Raw genomic sequence first — 19,011 nt, 5'->3', positions numbered from 1 at the left:
TCAATAAATATGACATAGTTAGAAAAGATAGATCTAATATGGGAGGAGGCATTGCAATCCTGATGAAACAAACCACCCTAGTCTATAAAATTGAAAATAGAATAATTATGGAAATACTCCCTGAATCAATAATCATTAAAATTAAACTTAAAAGCAACCAATATCTTTTTGTCCTAGCCATATACAACCCCCCTTCGAACATCATTAATAATGAGGATTGGCATAAAATAATTACCCAAATGGACACAATCACTGAATGGAACACAAACTACATTATCATTGGCGATCTTAATTGTATACACACTGAATGGGGATCAACAAAATGCAACAGAGGAGGTAAAATCCTTAATAAAATCATACAAAAATACGACCTTAAAATAACAAACAAATACACATCTACAATTAACAATAGAATAAACTACAGTAGCATTCCAGATGTATTAATAACAAAGAGTTCCTCTCCTTTCAGAATTAACTACGTGGTTGATGAAACCAATTTTGATAGCGATCATTTTCCAGTTACCTACTACATTAAAGAAAACTTGGTCACAGCAGAGGGCCAATCCAATAACGGCAGAGAAAGAATATACAATAACAAAGTAGACTGGACAAAATACTACAATAAATTACAAAAATACCACACCGAAGACCCAAATGAACTCAACTACCTAACAAAATACAAAGAAATAGAAACGACAATAACTCAAACTCTTATGGAATGCGGTGCAAGGAAGAAAAACTATACTAACCATCACCAAATCTACAACAGTAACCTATATAAAAACAAACCAACGAATTACTGGTGGGACAACGAGTTACAAAATCTCTGGAAGGAAAAAAACTTAGCATACAAGAAATATTTAAATACAACTTCTGAAGCAAACATGGAACTATATAAGTTGAAAAAGAAAGAATTTAAAGGGCTTTGTATACAAAAAAAAGCAAACTCTTTCAAAGCATTTGTAGAAGAAATCAACCCTAACACTAGTTCAACTATAATTTGGAATAAAATAAGGAAACTTAAAAACTCCAAATTTCTTGATGGACCCAAAATAAATGAAGCGCTAAATGAAGAAAACCTTAAAACCTTAATCAACAAACTGATTATACCAGGACCTACTCCGCTACCAAAATATGAACTCACGTGTAATACATTCAGATACAACTTTGAAGACAAACCAATTGGATTAACCGAAATGACCAATATAATAAAGAAGCTTAAAATAAAATCGTCTCCTGGATCTGATTGTATAAATAACGAATCAATCAAAAACCTCCCGCCAAATATCATAAACAAGATTTTGATTATATTCAACCTCATCCTATACAGTAGCATATACCCTGACAACTGGAATAATATAGATACAATATGCTTAAAGAAACCAAACAACAATAAACTTAGACCTATCGCCCTTCAGAACTGCCTGAGAAAACTTTTCGACAAAATTATAGCTAACAGAATAAACAAATATTTAGAGATCAACAATATACTCCCGGAATACCAATTTGGATTTAGACCGAGAAGATCATGTATCGATGGCCTCATTTGCTTAACAAGTAACATATACTCCACTTTTATAAAGAAATCGAACATGATAGCTGTCTTCCTAGACATCGAATCGGCTTTTGACAGAGTATTACCGGAACTATTGACTCAAATACTAGGTAAGCACAAAATCCCTATTAACATCCAAAAATACATATTCAACTCTCTAACCGAAAGAAAACATAGATTTTATATAAATGATAAATTCATAGATGAAGGCATAGCCACAAGAGGACTCCCACAAGGATCATCGCTGAGCCCAGTACTATTCAACCTATACTTAAAGGATCTACCAAAAGTAATAGATAAAGAAAGTAGTTATATTCAATTCGCCGATGATATAGTGTTACTTAGTACAAACAATGATGTTAAACTAGCTGTTCACTCTGTTACTAGTTCAATCAATAAATTTAACACGTACATCAAAAAATTAGGACTGAGTATATCAAAGGAAAAATCGTCTTTTATTCATTTCACTAGAAAAGCATCAGTTAACAAAGTCTGTAGCTTCAAATGCGATTTAGGCAATATTAACTACAAAAAGGAACATAAACTACTTGGTGTAGTTTTGGATGAAAAACTACTATGGCAAAAACATCTAAACTACTCTAAAGATAAAATTAGAAAAGTAATGAATATGATTAATTGGCTTATCAACACCAAATGGGGTGCCCACCCGGAAACGCTATTAAAAATAATTAATGCATATGCAAGACCCAAACTAGAATGGGGATCTTGTGTCTACCTAAACCCAACCAACAGAGGATATGAAAATAGCTATAATTCCATAATATTAACCCTACTTAAAAAAACTATAGGACTTACCAAAGCTGCTTCTAACAAAATCACATGGTTAATGGCAAACAATTTAGACATAACCACAGTAGCTAGAAACAAATTATCGAGGTTTTTTCTAAATAGAATGTCAACCTTCAATCACCCCTCAATAGAAATAGTAAACAAATTTTTAAACATATTCAAAACACAAAATACAGTCTCTACTAGATACATTCCCCTTTTTCTGGATGTCTATATAGATATTTTAAAATGGAATAAATTCATATTTAAACTAAACCACCCCTTTATGTTACATGATATGGACTACAAACAAAAAGTACTGATTTTTAATGACAAAATAGGAAGACTTTGTGAAAAAGCTGATAACCCCAACATGGTCTTTAATAATGAATTAAATAAAATTAAAAATAACAACACTGAAGTAAACAATATATTTTACACAGATGGATCCAGGGTGGAGGGCAAATATGCTTCCGCTGCAGTATTTGATTCTTTTAATAACGGTAAATTTAGAATAGGATTAAATCCTCTTACAAACATTTTCTCAGCAGAAATGGCTGCACTTTGGTTCACCCTTAAACTAATAACAAAAGAAGTAAATAAGTCAATTATAGAAAGAAAAAAATATATAGTTGTGTCGGACTCGCTAGGTGCTGTCTGCAGGCTCCACTCCAGTGCCATGGACAAGAAGGGTGAGTTTTTCTTGTTTCAGTCTGACATCATGCTACACCACTTGTCGACTCATGACGTTAGGATTATCCTCTTGTGGGTTCCTAGTCATAGGGGTATATGGGGAAATGAAATCGCTGATGACATAGCCGGAAATAATAGTCTCCCTAACACGGTTAATGTCTCACTACTAAATGTTGAAACCATCTACAACCATCTAACAACTATTAACAACTCCAACTTCTGGGGTAAAATCAACATACCTAGTAATAACTCTGAAAACAGATTCCTGACCTATTACAACAAAGTCAAATTCAAAAAACCTTGGTTCTACAACACAAGTCTCACCAGAAAAGAAATAACGATAGTAAACAAGATCTATTCTGGCCAATTTATATGCAATTACTACCTGAACAAGATTGGAATAAAATCTAACCCCTTTTGTGAATGCGATAATCAATCTATACAAAACTTGGAGCACATAATGTGGAATTGCCCAAACAAAAATGGAAAAAGACACATAATAGTCAAATTGTTGGAAAAATGCCCAAGCAAAAAAGAAGACAAACCAATCCTATTTTTAAATCAATTAGACGTTAATGACATAAAATTATTTATAGATTTTTTAAGCTAAAAAAAAAATGGACGATATAACATAAGTTAGATTATAAACTAAATACTCTAACAGAGAATAACTAACAATACACACCAGTTGAAATTGGCGCCATTCGTTAATAAGCACTAAGCTCTCCAAAATATATAGATGGCCGTGCGAGCGCAAGATGGTCGCAGGAACCTATACGATAAAAGAGTAACAAGCAAGTTCCCAAAACCATTAATACCTAAACAGTTTTATAACTATCTAAACCGTCAGAAATTTTGAACCACACAATAGTACCATTAATGGTTAATCGCTTAGATAGCGAAGACCAATATAAATAAGAGAAAAAAAAAAAAAAAAAAACCACCATACTCAGGACCTCATAGAGTGCTGGAAAGAATCTCGGATCGTGTTTTCAAGATAGACCTAGAAGGAAAACCTACCCAAGTGACAGTTGAGAGGTTAAAACCTGCATACTTGTTGGCGAACAATGACAATGAAGTTGACAATCCCACTCAAGACAGTAACACGCAAAGAACTTATTCTAAAAAAAAGACTGTTAATTTTAAAGAGTAATTAGTCTATAAGATATATTTTGTTAACCTGTAAATCATTTTATTAATTGTTGTAATAAAACTCTTGGGGGGAGTATTGTGGAGATAGCGCGAGAAATATGTTCCAAAACGCACCAAAATGGAACCAGCTCGTAGGTTCCAGAAAACGCCGCTAGGAGCGTAGTTACAGATTACCCAGTAAAAATTCAAAAATTCTCTCTCTTGCTCATGGAACGTTTCGATGGAAAGGACCGCTCCACGCGCTCTCCCCAAAATCTAGAAAACCGAAATAAGAGATTATTTTATGTGTTACCTAGGAGTCCGCCACGGTAGAGGGTAAAGTGCCATAATATTTTCCTATAGCAAATTTAAGGAACTTTGGGTGAGTAGTTTATATTATGCAGCACATGCCCTCTACCGTCTCATCAACTATAAAATAATATGATATAGTAATGTTCATCCTTCCTTAAACATTTATGTACTGTATGAGGTTAATTTGGAGATTATGAAATCATATATTTTTTCTTTCAGTTACAAAATGTTGACTGTATAATAGTTTTGAAATGCAAACTATTCTTATTTTTTATTGAAATTAAATAAAACTTATTCAGAAAACATACAAACACATTTTGATTATGCATGTCTACACAATTTAGTGGATACATTGACGTGTTTAATATTATCCTTTACTAAGGAGCGAACTCATAAATAGGTAAAACTTGTATGCATGTTTAAACAAATATTTGTATTCCTTTTTTAGTGTTTCTTCGTCTTCAATAAAATAATTTTTTTTTCATAAATTACGTAATGCTTTACTATTATTTTTTATGATACCATATAATCGTTTACAAATTCCCCTTTTCATATTACACAATTTTAATGTTTTCTACACTAAAGCTGAAGATATTTTTGATGAAGAATAATAGTTATAGCCTTTCTAAACACTCGCCTTTGAGAACCTTATAATTTCAGCATCACTTATCTACACCCAGATTTTAACAGTCTAATCTCACTAGTGTTATAGCTGTTACTTATTGTATTTTAAAGTTGCTTTTTATATTCCTCTTTTTTATAATATGAAAAGTAATTAATACACTTTATTTTAATAAATATTTACACAGACGTGCCAAATCTCATTTTCCTCATTTTTAAAAATGGTCGGAGACGATTCTTGTAGATCTTATTGTGTTGTAAACGAACCTGATTTTGAAATTACTCCAGTACATCAGATTTTTTTTTAATTTTTAGCTTAAATAGTACAAAATGGCTTTTTTCGCCATTTCCATTATTTTACTTCAGAGAACGAATTTTGTTTAAATTCCACAATTAAACCATATAGTATTATTCGTTAGCTTTAAAATCCATTTTCAAAACTTATTATACTAGCAGAATGCGATGCAATAGTGGTAATTTACAAAAAGAAAATTTGTTCTCTAAAATAAAAATCATAAACTGAGGAAAACAGCCGTTTTTCAGCCATTTAACTGATATTTCAAAACACCTGATGTGATAGAGAAATTTCAAAGCCACATTCATATTCAGTAAAAAAAATGGAAGAATTGCCCCCCCCCCCCCCTCCTTCCCGTCCATTCTTGAAACTGAGAAAATTGAATTTTCCAGGTCTGTGTTATTGTTGAAGATATAAAGTCGTAGCAAACTATACATATTACAATAATAGCATAGATACCACACATGCTACCATAGGAGTTGTTGAATTGTTCTCATCTTTTCACACCGTTCAGAAAATACTTGTAAAATTTCCTTTATGGCTGCTGGTAAAAATTCCTCCATTTCCTTATCTCATTCTTGTATGACAATTCCAAATATTTTCTTCTTTTATATATAAGTTGAACTTCCTGTAATCATTAAACACGGTATGAAGATCTTAATTGCAGCTTCGAAACTCGACATATAATAATAATATGAAAAATACATTAGAATATTACAAATAATATCAAATCAACAGACCTATTAAAGACACTATCTCAACTAGACCTAAGACTGTATGATGAAATTTTTCTAATTAAATAGTCAAGAGTACTTTCGATATGTAAAGTATTAGTGTTAATCAAGCATATAAACACAATATATAACATGCTATTGTTAGACAATATGTCAAAAATTACTAAGTTGATCTTTCACTCTTTGTCGAAGGGTATGGAAATTATTCTGTGGGAGATTTCCATTCTATGTAAACTTTAGATCAATAAAAAATTGAAGATGGCTTACAATAAATAAATGATTAAATCTGTAAAATAAACAAAATACATCCACAAAGCATACAAAAGATTTATTCTTGAATATGCACTTATTATATACAAAAGATATACTTATCTAAAAGTATTTTTGTTATATTCTTTGTGCATATGCCATATGGCATCAATATGTATAGTGAATGACAGGCCATTTCTCTTTGGTTTTCTTACAGAGATGGTTATTATACTTTTAATTCTTTTATGCCTCAAACTTTCTATATTACTTATTATAATCTTTTAATTTCAGCTGTAAGTATCAATGCACACACATTTACATGAAAACATTTTTGGATTACTTGTGTTCGTAAGTTTCTTCTACTCGCACGCATGCGCACAAAATACATTATAATATAGTCTACTCATCGAAAGCTCCATCCCTAGAAAGTAACTATAAAATTTTATGGCACTTTACCCTCTAGGTACATACTAGATTGTCCGAAAACTTTTGTAGAAGTGAGTCGACTACCTATATGACTAGTGAATATGGCCGAAATCTAGTAATATATTGCTATAATGTCGTAAGGCATTTATTGTAGTATTCATTTAGATATCAAGATGAGAAAAAGATAATTGAATAATCTTCAAGATAACGTCAATTTAAAGAAGCAGAAGAAAAAACTGCAAAATAAATGTAATTAAGAAAAACTATGGATCTTAGATAAGTAAAAACGTTTGAATAATTTAAAGTATTTATATATTGAATTTACTAGTGTTACTTTGTGGAAATATATTTTGTACAAATATGATTTAGGTGTTTGTGGCTTTCGCAAAGGATTAAAGAAATGCAGCATAAATGTTTATCAGAATAATAATGAGAGACGAGACAAAAATGACTGATAAGTGTAATTAAAATATTCATGCGTACTTTATTGACATATATGTCATCTGGTATAACTTTTACTGCTACGATGTTCATATTAATTATGATTTTATGATGAGAAACGCATGGGTCAAAGAAGGCAATACTTCTTACAAGGTAAATGTAAACAATTTGCAAATGTATTATACTTTCAATTTCAAATATAAAACTGTGTCTTAACTGTTTAGTTGATTAATTATTTAGATATTACTTTTATCGCTGGAATGATATCTTGCTCATATCTACGATGAGCAGAAATAAGAAGATATGAAGGACTTTCGACTAATCCCATCCATGTAAATTGCTTCCTTTGGCACAGAGTTTATGGTTAGTAATCGCAAGGTATATGTAATTTTTATTACAGTGTTTATTAATTCAAAGTTACTTTTAATTTGCTTAGCTTAATGAGTTTATATATTAAATATGGTCTGCTTTGGTTTTTCAGATATTACTGAGCGACTGAAGTGGAACTTTTATCAAATAACCTATTCAAGGATTATAATAAATATATAGAGTATGGATATATATATAATTATTAATAATCATACGCTGCAAGATTTGTACAGATGACAAGTGTCTTTATAACAGTGATTTTGCAATACTTAATTAGAACAAGTTCAAGCAAAGTTAAATTATACAAGTTAATATTGAAATTTTATCATTTTCACTATTATTAAATATATTTAATAGATATACAATATGCAGGGCGTACCACTTAAATGCCCCAGAGCATAGATACAAAAAGCGTGTATTGCGTTAATTATAAGAGATATTCAATTTTTTCATATGACCCTTTTGGAAGCAAATAACAAAAGGTTTCGAAAAAGTCCTGTGCAAACATTGAATATCTCTTATAGTTGAAGAGGTACGCGTCTTTTTGTATCTATGTTCTGGAGCATTTTAAGTGGTACGCCCTGCATATTGTATATCTATTAAATATATTTAATAATAGTGAAAATGATAAAATTTCAATATTAACTTGTATAATTTAACTTTGCTTGAACTTGTTCTAATTAAGTATTACAAAATCACTGTTATAAAGACACTTGTCATCTGTACAAATCTTGCAGCGTATGATTATTAATAATTATATATATATCCATACTCTATATATTTATTATAATCCTTGAATAGGTTATTTGATAAAAGTTCCACTTCAGTCGCTCAGTAATATCTGAAAAACCAAAGCAGACCATATTTAATATATAAACTCATTAAGCTAAGCAAATTAAAAGTAACTTTGAATTAATAAACACTGTAATAAAAATTACATATACCTTGCGATTACTAACCATAAACTCTGTGCCAAAGGAAGCAATTTACATGGATGGGATTAGTCGAAAGTCCTTCATATCTTCTTATTTCTGCTCATCGTAGATATGAGCAAGATATCATTCCAGCGATAAAAGTAATATCTAAATAATTAATCAACTAAACAGTTAAGACACAGTTTTATATTTGAAATTGAAAGTATAATACATTTGCAAATTGTTTACATTTACCTTGTAAGAAGTATTGCCTTCTTTGACCCATGCGTTTCTCATCATAAAATCATAATTAATATGAACATCGTAGCAGTAAAAGTTATACCAGATGACATATATGTCAATAAAGTACGCATGAATATTTTAATTACACTTATCAGTCATTTTTGTCTCGTCTCTCATTATTATTCTGATAAACATTTATGCTGCATTTCTTTAATCCTTTGCGAAAGCCACAAACACCTAAATCATATTTGTACAAAATATATTTCCACAAAGTAACACTAGTAAATTCAATATATAAATACTTTAAATTATTCAAACGTTTTTACTTATCTAAGATCCATAGTTTTTCTTAATTACATTTATTTTGCAGTTTTTTCTTCTGCTTCTTTAAATTGACGTTATCTTGAAGATTATTCAATTATCTTTTTCTCATCTTGATATCTAAATGAATACTACAATAAATGCCTTACGACATTATAGCAATATATTACTAGATTTCGGCCATATTCACTAGTCATATAGGTAGTCGACTCACTTCTACAAAAGTTTTCGGACAATCTAGTATGTACCACCCTCTACCGTCCGCCACACCGTTGAACCTCTAGCGACATCTATCTCGGTCGTTGTTAAGTTATAACGATATTATTTGTTTTCCTTTCAATAAAAAACTCAGTGAAATATTAATTCTCAGCTAAATGATTCGGTTTAGTACAATTTATATTAACTTCAATTGTTCGTAACTCCGTCGCTTAACTAAGATTGTACTGAGAGTTTTCTTAAAAAGGAAAGGTACGTTTATTCGGTAGGATTCGGTAGGTTACTGACAGTACCGACATTACAAGCGACAATCATCGCTGACTCTGAGTTACAGAATCGCACTTAGCGATTTCTGTCGGTAACTGGACTTAACGATACCGAAAGTTGTCGCTAAGGCTGACTCCTACCAGGGCGGATTAAAAAAGTACGGATTAACTAGTGGGGCCAACCTAAACCAGAGTATATCAAATTTTAGATATTTAAAGTTGGTGATAATGTAAATTTATATTTACGATTACTTTACGCAGTTTAACGTAGGGAGTAAAAAGGTCAAGTGGAGGGGATATTCACAGACTTATAATAACTATGTATGGTTCAGTCCCTATCCCTCTGCCACTAACGTACAGAAGAACCGGAAACTAAATTCCCCCGGAACGGAAGGAACTTAGTTACTCCAAAAGGAATTCAATTTCACACAAACCTAGATACACATTTTAAATATTATTATGCAGAATGTTGAAGAGAATATTTTAGAATTCTTACTTGATGATGACGATTCTGCGAAGATAGAGAAAATAGTAACCCGATTTTTCAACGGAGAACCAGAGTTATAAAAGAGAGGGTTAACTGGTTCAATATTTATGATGACATTGATTTTAAACGTAGGTTTCGTTTATCGAAAAATAATTTTCAAATGGTCCTGGAAAAAATACAACACAAATTACAACCCAGTTCCGAAAGGTATTTTTTAAATAAAATATTTCAATTTTTTTATAGTTGTATCTACAACATTGCAAAATCTATATAGTCTTTATTAAAATTTGCGTGCAACTTATTTTATTTGATCTCGGTACTTTTGTATTTAAAATATATTTTTAAGCTTAAATTTTATTTGTGCAGAAACAATGCGATTCCACCAGAAATTCAACTGCTATTAACATTGAAATTTGTAGCAAGTGGAGACTTTTTTATCGCAATAGGTGACTTATTTGAAATTAGCGAAAGTAATGGTCATGTAATAATTCACAAAGTAATAACTGCAATAGCTGAACTACATGAAGAATTTATTAACTTTCCTTTAGATAGAGAGAGCATGCTAAAAACTCAAAATGCTAATTACCATTTAGCCCGATTTCCTCGAGTTTTAGGTGCAATTGATTGCATTCATATTAAAATTCGGTCTTATGGTAATAAAAATACATCATTTATTACCATTTATGTACTGCACCACGGTAGCAAAATTGGTCAATTTGACGTTATTATAACAAGAAATCTGGTTATTTTGACGTCAGTGGAACCAATCTGTTTGTTTTATCAATTTAATGTAGATACGAATTACATTTAAGGCGGTGAGGAAAGTGAACTTTATCGCAACAGAAAGGGATTCTTCTCTATAAATGTGCAGGCCATCGTAAATTCAAGATTAGAATTTTTGGATATAGTTGCACGATGGCTGGATCAGTTCATGATTCCACCATTTTTGATAACTCCAGCATTAAGACACGAATGGAAAATAAAGAATTTGGCAGTGGATTAATACTTGGAGATTCAAGTTATCCATGCCTACCATATTTATTGACTCCATTACAAAATCCTACCACACCTGCAGAAGTCTTATACAATGAATCGCAAATTCGTACTCGATCAATGGTGGAACGATGTTTTGGGGTATTAGTAAAACAATTTTCAGTTTTATCTAGGGGATCCCGGTTTTGGACACCCCAAAAAACTATGCCATTGATCGTGGCATGTGCTGTTTTGCACAACATTATTAGATTATCAACTACAAATGAAGATAATTTCAACCCGGATTCACTATATAATGTTAACAGAGAAGCAGATAACAATAATTTACATGACAACGAGAGAGCATTTTTGATTGATAGTCATTTTCAAAAGTTAGTATGGTATTTCTTTCTTATTGCACTCCACGTTTCAATAATGACCTTATGTCTGTGTATGTGTGTCTATGTTTGATATTTTAAAATGTAAATGACTATGAAGTACTATGTGCAGAATATACACCAATTTTTTTTGTTTCTTTGTAGGCTTCTATGAAATGTATATTACTTTCATTATTCTACCTTTGTATTTCAAAGAATAAATGGTTATCTCATTTTCGATGACATTGACATTGTTGCCATATATAAATTGAGGACTCTTTTTCTTTACACTATTTTCTATATTGGTATTATAGATTGTGTTATTAGATGAACTTGTTTTTATGATTCGATTACCTTTGATGACGTTATTACATTAGTTACATTAGCATATTTGTTGAAAAGAGACTCCGTGCAAGATTTTTTTGAACTTATCAGGAACGCAGTGCTAATTGGATTATACAACCTTTACTGAATAAATGGAATCTTGTTTGTATACATATACTAATAACAGATCTGAGTTCGTAATCTATATACGATTAACATTCATGAATTATATGAGAGATAAAAACTATTTAAAAATAAATAATAAGTGTGCTACTCAGCTAATGTCCATGTAGCGTATATATATAAAATATTTGTTATACATATATAACGAAATTTTATACTATACGAATATTTTTCACTGGTGGAAAAATTATGTTGAAATGAGCCAAGAAATGGACATGGAGAATTACATACAAGGAATAGTGAAAATTGATTATAATTAGAAAGATGACGTGAAATAGCAATTTGTCGTGGAGTTTTATCAGTCGGCTTATAAATACAAAAGAAGTTTGGCGAATGGAATTAAGACTTTTATTGACTGAGTAATGTTGACGAAATGAGATTGAAGCTGTAAAGTATATAGTATTTTGGTTGAAGACTTCGGTGATGATGGTTTTTACTAATATTTTGAGCAACTTATTACAGGGGTCATTTTATCGTGTTCTGAAATTTTTAGTTGAAGACGCGGCTGTTTTCTATTCTCGAGATTTGGACAGACAAGCATCCTTACATTACACGGCTTTCTGCTACCACCTGGAAATTTTAAAAAATTGACTACCAGTTAGATCTGTAATACAAGATGATGATGCAACAGAAAAGCAAAATGCTATTGACTAAACAAATGCAATTTTATTTTTTAAACCATTCGAATTATATTTTATCAGCCTTTCGTTCTGTAATTATGCCTTACCTTATTTCAGTCATTTTGGTATTCATTTGTTTTATTTCCGCTTCACATTAGATTTTGATTAATATAATATTTTTGTGGTTATTTGACATTTGGTATAAATACTTTTGTCTGGCTCTCGTATTTGGCAAGGTAATCCTATTTATTACATGTTAAAATACTCAATAATTTACAGTAATATTAAATCAAATTTTGATTATGTTGGCTTGTATAATAAATGGCTATCATTTATTTCTAATATTTTCCGTTTATTCAGTTATTTTGTAATACACTTTTCTGGACCATGCGTCCTTTAGCACGCCATGCTATGTAACATAAACCATGGCGCCTCACGACGACCAACCAGGAAGAAGGAACAACCGTGCTGACACCATGGACGATCTCTGGAACTAATCTTACACTTATGCGTTTACCAACCCAACACCCCCACATAAACGCATAACGCATATGAACTCTACTTATTTTTATTCTTTAACCATCAGACGAGTTTTTTAAACCTAATCGCCGCATACATTGTTGATGTTTTACTTTAGCCAATCCTTTTGTCAAAAGGTCTGCCATCATTTCATTAGACGTTGTATATTCCACAGAAATAATTTTTTCTTTTACCAATTGTCTAATAAAATGGTGACGTACATCAATATGCTTAGTTCGTTGATTATTTTTTACATTTTTGGTTAGACATATCGCGCTTTTATTGTCACAGTAAACTTTAACAATTTCGCAGTAATGTTTTTTGTCTAATTCTAATATCAATCCCTTTATCCATTTGACCTCTTGTGCACATGATGATAATGACATGTACTCAGCATCAGTTGTTGATAAGGCTACTGTAGGCTGCTTCTTACTTAACCATGATATAGGACCATTTTGCAGCATTAATACATTTCCAGAAATTGATTTCCTGTCTTCATTGTCATTCGCCCAGTCGGCATCTGCATGAGCCTCTATAATCCTATTTCCGTGTTTGTTGTATTCTAGTTTAAAGTCAGCACTACCTCTCAAGTATCGAAAAATACGCTTTACGGCAGTCCAATGCTGTTTTCCTGGATTCTTGTTAAATCGACTTACTTCCCTGACTGCGTAAGCGATGTCCGGCCTAGAAATCTGACAGGCATATATTAAGCTGCCAACAGCCTCCTGATATGGAACTTTTCTCATGTAATCTCGCTCCTCTTCATTTTTGGGCTCCATGTCTTTTGTTAACTTCTGGCTGGAATCTATTGGTGTGGACACTGGATTTGCTTCCGACATTCCAAAACGTTTGATCATACGTTTCACGTATTCTTCTTGATCTATCCAAAGTTTTCCTTCTTTCATATTTCTTGTTATTTTCATACCTAAACATTTTTTGATAGACCCTAGATTTTTTATGTCAAGGTGTTTCTTTAAATTTTCTATCAATTTATTCTTTGACAATTTATTTGTTGAAAAAATTATTATGTCATCCACGTAAATACCAAGGATTAACGTATCATTTTTGCTTATTCTATAGTAGATGCATGGATCTGTTTCAGACCTCTTCAAGTCCAATAATTCAAGTATGTCATTCAATTTTTTATTCCAACAATATCCACTTTGTTTCAACCCGTAAATTGCTTTGTGTAGTCTTAATACTTTGTTAGGATTTACTTTCATTTCATTAGGAGGAATAACATAGATTTCTTCCTCTAAATTTCCATTCAAATATGCAGTATTTACATCTATATGATCTATGTGCCAATCTTCACGTGTGGCTAGTGCCAAAAGGTATCTTAGTGATGCATATTTGATAACAGGAGAGAAAATCTGTACATAGTCGATTCCCTCCTTTTGTGAACATCCTTTAACTACTAGTCTTGCTTTATACTTACTTGTTTGCCCATTTTCGTCTTGTTTAGACTTGAATACCCATTTTGTTTTTAAAGCCTTTTTGTTTTTGGGCAGATCAGCCAGATCCCAGGTATTGTTCTTCTTCAATGCATCTAGTTCATTTCTTATAGCTTCTACCCATTTTTGTTGGTCCTGAGACTCCAAGGCCTCCTTTACTGTTTCAGGATCATATTCATTTTGATCTGTAACAAAGAAACCTAAAAAATCTGTAAATATTTTTGGTTTCCATGGTCTTTTCGAACGGCGCAACGGAGGTGAGTCTTCATCATCGTCGGACGCTTCATGTTCTGGTTGACTTTCTGTTTCTTCTTCCAACTCTTGGTGATCTCCGTCAGATTCTTCGTCTTCTGTTACTTGAGTATGATCTTCCTCTTGCTGTGGTTCCTCAAACGATACCAATTTTGGTTTTTGTTCTTCATTGTTTTCTTTATTATCTGAGTTCTTAAGTCTCGTTTCTACGTTGTTTAGTTTATTCTCCAGGAATACAATGTCTCTTCCAAATGTAACCTTATTTGTTAACTTGTCGACTAATCTGTATCCCTTTTTTACTTCACTGTAACCTACAAATATCATCTCTTTAGATTTTTCATCCCATTTGGATCTTTTTTCTTTTGGAACATGGAGCATTGCCACGCAACCAAAAATTCTTAAATGTGACAAGTCCGGTTTGACACCAGACCATATTTCTTCAGGAGTTTTACCATGGACTTTAGTTGGAGTTCGGTTAATCAGATAGGTTGCTGTAGACACAGCTTCTCCCCAGAATCCCTTATTTAGTTCAGCTTCTATTAGCATACATCTAGCCTTTTCTACCAAAGAACGATTCATCCTTTCAGCGGTTCCATTCTGTTCTGGGGAGTACGGTATTGTAGTTTGATGCTTGATTCCATCCTTCTTTAAGATATTTTGTAATTTTTCATTAACATATTCACGACCATTGTCCGTGCGTAAAACCTTTATTTTTTTATTAGATTCTTTTTCTACTAATGCTCTAAATTCTTCGAATGTTTTTGTCACTTGATTTTTTTCTTTTAAAAAATATACAAAGACTTTCTTAGAGTAATCATCTACGAAGGTCATGAAGTATCTCGAACCACCAATTGATACATTTTTCATGGGGCCGCACAGGTCAGAGTGCACCAATTCCAATACATCCTTGGAATACGTTTTCCTTACTTTAAATGGTTGTCTGTGTTGCTTCCCTTTTATACAGGTTATACATTTTTCTTCAGAAATTTGCAGGTTCTTGATTCCTGTGGCTGCACCATTTTTTAGTAGGGCCATGTTTCCCCTGTTCATATGACCTAGTCTTTTATGCCATATGTCAGAGTTATTTTGTTCACTGTAACAACATTTTTCTGAATTACTTGTGTTTAATTTGTATACGCCATTGACTAATGACATAGTTGCAATGACATTTCTGTTTTTGTCTTTTATTATACTGTATTCAGGAGCAAATATTACTGTATTACCCTGCTTGGTAATTTTACTTACAGAGAGTAAATTAGCAGTTAGGTCGGGTACGTATAGTACGTCATGGGTGACTATATTGTCCACTTCCCCATTTACTAATACATCAATATTCACTTTACCTGATGATTTTGCGTTCAGAATTTTATTATCTGCAATTGTTACAGTTGTATGTTCCACCTTCTTTGTATCTATTAACAAACTTTCATTCTTTGTTAGATGTCTACATGCCCCTGAATCTATAAACCAATCTTGTCCTTTATTTTCTGGACTGATTTTAAATGCTGCAAAAGTTTTTTCTGGTGAACCTTTGTTACCACTGTTTTTGTTAAACACATTTTTCTTATTTTTGTTTCTACAATTGGCCGCTATATGTCCAAATTTGTCACAAGCATAACATCGGGGTCCTCGCGTATTCCTTTGAGATTGCTTTCTTTCTTTGGTAATTAAAGCAACATCACTGTTGATTGACTTCGCATCCTCAAGTATTTTTATATCTTGAAGTAATTTTATTTTGATAGTATCTCCAGTGATTTTCATTCCAGAATTTTCTAGAGCCATTATCATTGGTCTATATTCATCTGGCAAACCAGCCAATAATAAGGTTCCAGTCCATTCGTCTTTAATTTCAAAACCTAAGGCATTTAGTTTTTGTGCCGTGGTCATGATCTTGTTTACATAGTCTTCTACCGAGTTACACTTACTTAATTGAGTGTTGATCAATGTTTTTAGTAGTCCTACTTTCCTCGCCAAACCAGAATCTTCAAAAGTTTTTTGTAGTACTTCCCAGGCCTCTTTTGCATTCTTCGTCTCGCGTATATAAGAGTAATTAATGGAATCTACAGCCAAAATTATTTTAGCTCTAGCACGCTTCACTTTTTCCGCGTCCGTCTCTGTTCCTAGGACTGCGTTCCATAATCCTTCGAGCTCTAAGAGTGCTTGCATTGCGAATTTCCATACATTGTAGTTCTCTCTACCCACCAATTTTTCAATCTGGGTAATACTTGCTTGCGCCATATTGGGTCCTTTGTTCCGAGCTAACATGTATTTTGTTGAGTTTCACTTCGTATTTTTACACTTTATTATGTCCGGAAAATATTATCTGGCGACTGGGCCCATAACCTGTTGGCTTGTATAATAAATGGCTATCATTTATTTCTAATATTTTCCGTTTATTCAGTTATTTTGTAATACACTTTTCTGGACCATGCGTCCTTTAGCACGCCATGCTATGTAACATAAACCATGGCGCCTCACGACGACCAACCAGGAAGAAGGAACAACCGTGCTGACACCATGGACGATCTCTGGAACTAATCTTACACTTATGCGTTTACCAACCCAACAGATTATTTAAGTGTTTGTCCATTAACAAAATGAATCAAACTGAAAGAAGAAAAGGCAATTTTATATTGGATGAGAAAATATGTTTTCTTCGAATTATAAAAACATATGCGAATATCCTGGAAAATAAAAAAACCGATGAAGTTGGTTTAAAGCAGAAAAACAAAGCTTGGGATCGGATAACATTAAAATATAATAATGAAATGTCAAACGTTACTAGAACGAAAAACTCTTTGAAATTATTGTAGAAAAATTTAAAAGCAAATTGTAGAAAGTATTATGCAGCAATACACCGTGAAACATATAAAACAGGTGATTAATTTATTAATGAAATTGTAAAGTATTTGCTGTAATTTATATAGACAATTTTATGGATACAATGTAACTTTGAATGTATAGGTGGTGGAATTAACGCAGTAAAACCAGATATTATAATGGATGAAGTACATGCAATTATAGCTAATCAGATTGACGGACTGATTAATCCTTTTGATAAAGATTATCGACCTCATCCTGCTACTAGTGCTACTGCCGATTTAATGGTTGCAAATTGTGAGGATGATAATTCTGACTTCATTGATGATCCTGACAATGATAATGTAGATGAAAATAATTTGGATTCTAATGACCCGGTGTTTCAAGTAAATATATATTTTGAGGAAAAAATTTTAATTAAATTTTACTCTTAATATTTGTATTCAACAATATATATATGTATATATATTTATTTATTTATTTATTACGCACAGTATTTGCTTGCTAATGAAGAAATTGAAAATTGGGATAAATGGAATCCCAAGAAATTAAAGACGCCACTAAGCTAGCCTCTTAAAAACGCTGCTACAAAACAGTCAAATGCAAATAAGAAATGTTCTATAAAAAGTAGATTCTGCAATGACGCACAAGAAAATTTGATAGAAAGCAAGAAAGAACTTGTACTATTAATGCAGAAACATATGACGAACAAAGCAGAATTGGAAACAAAAATATTACAAGCCCAATTACGAAAAGAAAAATTAAACATTAAATTGTTAGAGTTACAAATAGAAAAAGAGTTGGAATCATCAATGACAATAAGCGTCATTCAATATTACGATAAATTTGAAATAACTGATAACGAATGCTTATACATAATTTTCTCATAATTTAGCCTTACGATCGAGAAGATGTAAATATTTAAGGGGCGCTGTCCATCAAATTCCATTTTCAAGAAGAGTTCCTGTTTTCAAATAAAAAATGTAATAAAGTTAAAATATAAATGCAAAATAGAATTAAGTCATTAAAAATGTTATATTTTTAATTATACATTTCTTTTCACATATTGAAGGAATTAAATGTAAATTGAACTATTTAAGACCTATAATATCAGAAAATTATTTATTATGTTTATATATAAGAAGCGTTACGCCGAACGAAAAAAAAGATCGCTACCTCGGAGAATCTTGCTGATTCTAAGACTGTTAGGCCTTTAATCCGTACTATTAGAGAATGCTTAGTTACTATCTTGTAGCAAAAATGCTTCTCGCAAAATTGATTCATGTCCATCTCAACTCCTCTATACTATCTTATAGCAAAAATTTAAAGACAACAGCAGACGAAACGCGACATCGACAAATATGAAGATGACGTTTTGGACTTAGTAAAAGCATTATCCAAAAAGCATATTATTTATTTTGGAAACGT

General features: G+C 31.8%; 1 protein-coding gene across 1 annotated transcript; it reads left to right on the top strand.

Annotated features, from left to right (window-relative positions):
* The first annotated feature begins 10,977 nt into the window (after positions 1-10,977).
* LOC136778145 (putative nuclease HARBI1) lies at positions 10,978-11,586 on the top strand. Its single transcript, XM_066734757.1, has 2 exons — positions 10,978-11,426; positions 11,577-11,586. The coding sequence occupies exons 1-2, from the start codon at positions 10,978-10,980 to the stop codon at positions 11,584-11,586; spliced, it is 459 nt and encodes a 152-aa protein (XP_066590854.1).
* The last annotated feature ends 7,425 nt before the right edge of the window (positions 11,587-19,011 follow it).

The sequence above is a fragment of the Prorops nasuta genome, unplaced genomic scaffold (assembly GCF_024137725.1).
Source record: "Prorops nasuta isolate Cenicafe-Biocafe unplaced genomic scaffold, Cenicafe_Pnas_1.2 PNAS00013, whole genome shotgun sequence".
NCBI classification, from domain to species: domain Eukaryota; kingdom Metazoa; phylum Arthropoda; class Insecta; order Hymenoptera; family Bethylidae; genus Prorops; species Prorops nasuta.
Note: the sequence above shows the minus strand (reverse complement) of the source record. Positions and strands in the feature narration are given on the sequence as shown.

Excerpts from the sequence above, each read along its gene's own strand:
- LOC136778145 (XM_066734757.1), top strand. The coding sequence starts at position 10,978 with ATGGCTGGATCAGTTCATGATTCCACCATTTTTGATAACTCCAGCATT.